Source organism: Penaeus chinensis, chromosome 27 (genome assembly GCF_019202785.1).
Source record: "Penaeus chinensis breed Huanghai No. 1 chromosome 27, ASM1920278v2, whole genome shotgun sequence".
NCBI lineage: Eukaryota > Metazoa > Arthropoda > Malacostraca > Decapoda > Penaeidae > Penaeus > Penaeus chinensis.
In genome coordinates this window covers 9,835,438-9,837,937 of record NC_061845.1, presented here as the reverse complement: position 1 = coordinate 9,837,937, position 2,500 = coordinate 9,835,438, and the positions used below count along the sequence as shown (strand labels likewise).

Genomic DNA, 2,500 nt, shown 5'->3' with positions numbered 1-2,500 from the left:
AAGTCTGTCCAATTTTCTCTTTTACCGTGAATAAGTGGAGGATTATTCCTGGGCAGGGGTTGGGGGGCAGAAGTCCCCATGGAGGAGGGGCAGGGGGCTGTTCCCCTGCATTAGACAATATAGTGACTGAATCTGTGCATATTACATTTTGTCTCACTATTTCCCTGCTACCTTTCATGCCCTCCCCTGCTGTTGGGGCCAAGAATGTTGGAGTTGATACCAAAATTATTGTGATCGGTTATGTTCAAGTAAATTACCAGTAAATATGAAGATCTAAGGATTAATGTGTATCATAAGGCCAAAAACACAACTGGGAAAATCTTTAGAGTAAGGATGCACTTGCTAAAGAACCAAGTACCCAACTGTAAGTCACAAAATCTATTAAACAATCTAAGCTGCCATGACTTGTCTCTCCCGACTGCCAGAGGGGAGGGTTGATGGGGGTCTGTCCCTCGATAAGTATACCGTCTTCAATTTGCCCCCCAGCTTATTGCATTCATACCTTAAAGATTAACCACCAACTTTACGACAACTTGTAAACCAGTTCGTGATTTAACTTTAAATAAAGAACTAGTCCAAACTGTTTCTAATAATTGCTCTATTCCTTTACTATGTTGTCATTGTAATTTTTATAAGAAAGGTATAGTTTTTAAATTGAAGACTGCAATGATTGAAGCGATCTGGATGGCCTCAGCACTTTCATTCCACTGGCAATGAAAGCAATTCCATCATGTATTTCAGTGATTCTTTACAATTTTAGAACTATTCCTGTTGTTTTTGGCAAATTTTAAACATTTCTGACTATTATATCTGTTGGAAAATTGCGTAGTACAGAGATAGCCTATGGTAGGCCTTTTTCAAAAAATATTTTGTGAATTATTGTGGGATTCCAGGCAGTTTTGGGTGTTGTTTGCTATTGGAATCAAGTTTATCATATTTGTATCCCTTGATTGCCTAGCCCCACCAAACTTAACTAAACTTTATCCAACCTTACCTTATCTAACTTTGCTCTTGCCTTTGCCTTTGCTTTTGCCTTTGCCTTTTCCTTTGCTCTTGCCTTTGCTTTTGCTTTTGCTTTTTCCTTTTCCTTTTCCTTTTCCTTTTCCTTTTCCTTTTCCTTTTCCTTTTCCTTTTCCTTTTCCTTTTCCTTTTCCTTTTCCTTTTCCTTTTCCTTTCCTTTCCTTTTGCCTTTGCCTTTGCTCTTGCCTTTGCCTTTGCCCTGTGGATACTGCCCATCCTGGGGGTGCCTCACCCCCAGTGTGATTTGGAAATAAGTGAATTAAAATTGGTTTTCATATTGGTAAGTAATCATTTGTAATGGATCATTATTTAAAGAAAGATACTGGGAATTAATTATAATATATTAAAAGTACTTGCATAGCTGTAGAGTGTTATGGTGAACTTGTTGAAAAATTCCCCATTTTTTTTTCTCCAAAATACCATTTTTAAGTTTTCTCTGTGTTTTATATAGGATCATTGTCTGCATGGGTTCCTTTTCAAAATTGTCTATTGAGAGTGGGACTGTGTCTAGTGATGCCAATGCTCATGCACTTAAGGAAAAAAAACAAATTTATACCATTATTATTCTAGCAGAATATTCACTGTGGAGGAATACTGACCTTGTGTGGAAGAGCACAGATCTATAGCACTGAACAAACCTTTATACTTTTTAGCAATTTTTTCATAGCCATTAGGAAAGAAAGCCAATCTTGATCGTAAAATAGAAATCCTCACATATTCCAGATCATGCAAAAAATAAATTCAATCATTTGAGGACATATCACCAAAGAGAACTCAAGAAGATTGAAAATATTCCTAGTGGATCTGGAGGCCAGCAGAGCTCCAAATGGGAATACTTCAACCACTGCTCCTACATGCAGCCAGGAGGGAGTTTGTACAGAGAGAAAAGTAATGGGAAACACCCTCCGAGAGAAACAGAGGTTAGATTTTCTTATTAGTTTCCTGTTGACTTTAGAATTTTAGGGTTTACTTTTTAATTCAAGAATACACATCTTTCCTGAATTGTTGCTTGTTGCATTAATTACTTTCCATCATTGTTTTACTATGAACTACTATCAAGACTGGTAATATGTTCAGATAAAGCTTTGATTTTAGTATCTTATCAGAGATGTAGATTGATATAATCATTACAGGGAACACAGCCTGACCTAGTGGAAGAAAATGCAAATAAAAAGAGGAAACTCAATCAGAGTGAGTTCAGTACAGCCGACACATTGCATCAGGACCATCTACCAGGGAATGAGCAGTTCATGGAAAACAGACCTGAGGCTACAACTAGACATGTCCTGCCCTGGTAATTGTGTTTAGCAAGATATGTATGTATGTATGTATGTATGTATGTATGTATGTATGTATGTATGTATGTATGTATGTATGTATGTATGTATTTATGTATGTATGTATGTATGTATGCATATATGTATGTATGTATGTATACATATATACATGTATGTATATGTTGTGTGTGTATACTGTATAT

At 36.4% G+C, this 2,500-nt stretch overlaps 2 protein-coding genes across 2 annotated transcripts in view; both read left to right on the top strand.

The window, feature by feature from the left end:
- LOC125039379 (mitogen-activated protein kinase kinase kinase 7-like) overlaps positions 1 to 2,500 on the top strand; it is a gene marked incomplete in the record, with an annotated part of 225,210 nt that overhangs the window by 108,220 nt on the left and 114,490 nt on the right.
- The window catches only part of LOC125039384 (longitudinals lacking protein, isoforms H/M/V-like), a 9,299-nt gene that overhangs the window by 1,280 nt on the left and 5,519 nt on the right, over positions 1 to 2,500 (top strand). The window contains exons 2-3 of the mRNA XM_047633238.1: positions 1,744 to 1,940; positions 2,154 to 2,314. Of these exons, the coding sequence (XP_047489194.1) occupies positions 1,744 to 1,940; positions 2,154 to 2,314 (358 nt within the window). The remainder of the gene's footprint in view (positions 1 to 1,743; positions 1,941 to 2,153; positions 2,315 to 2,500) is intronic.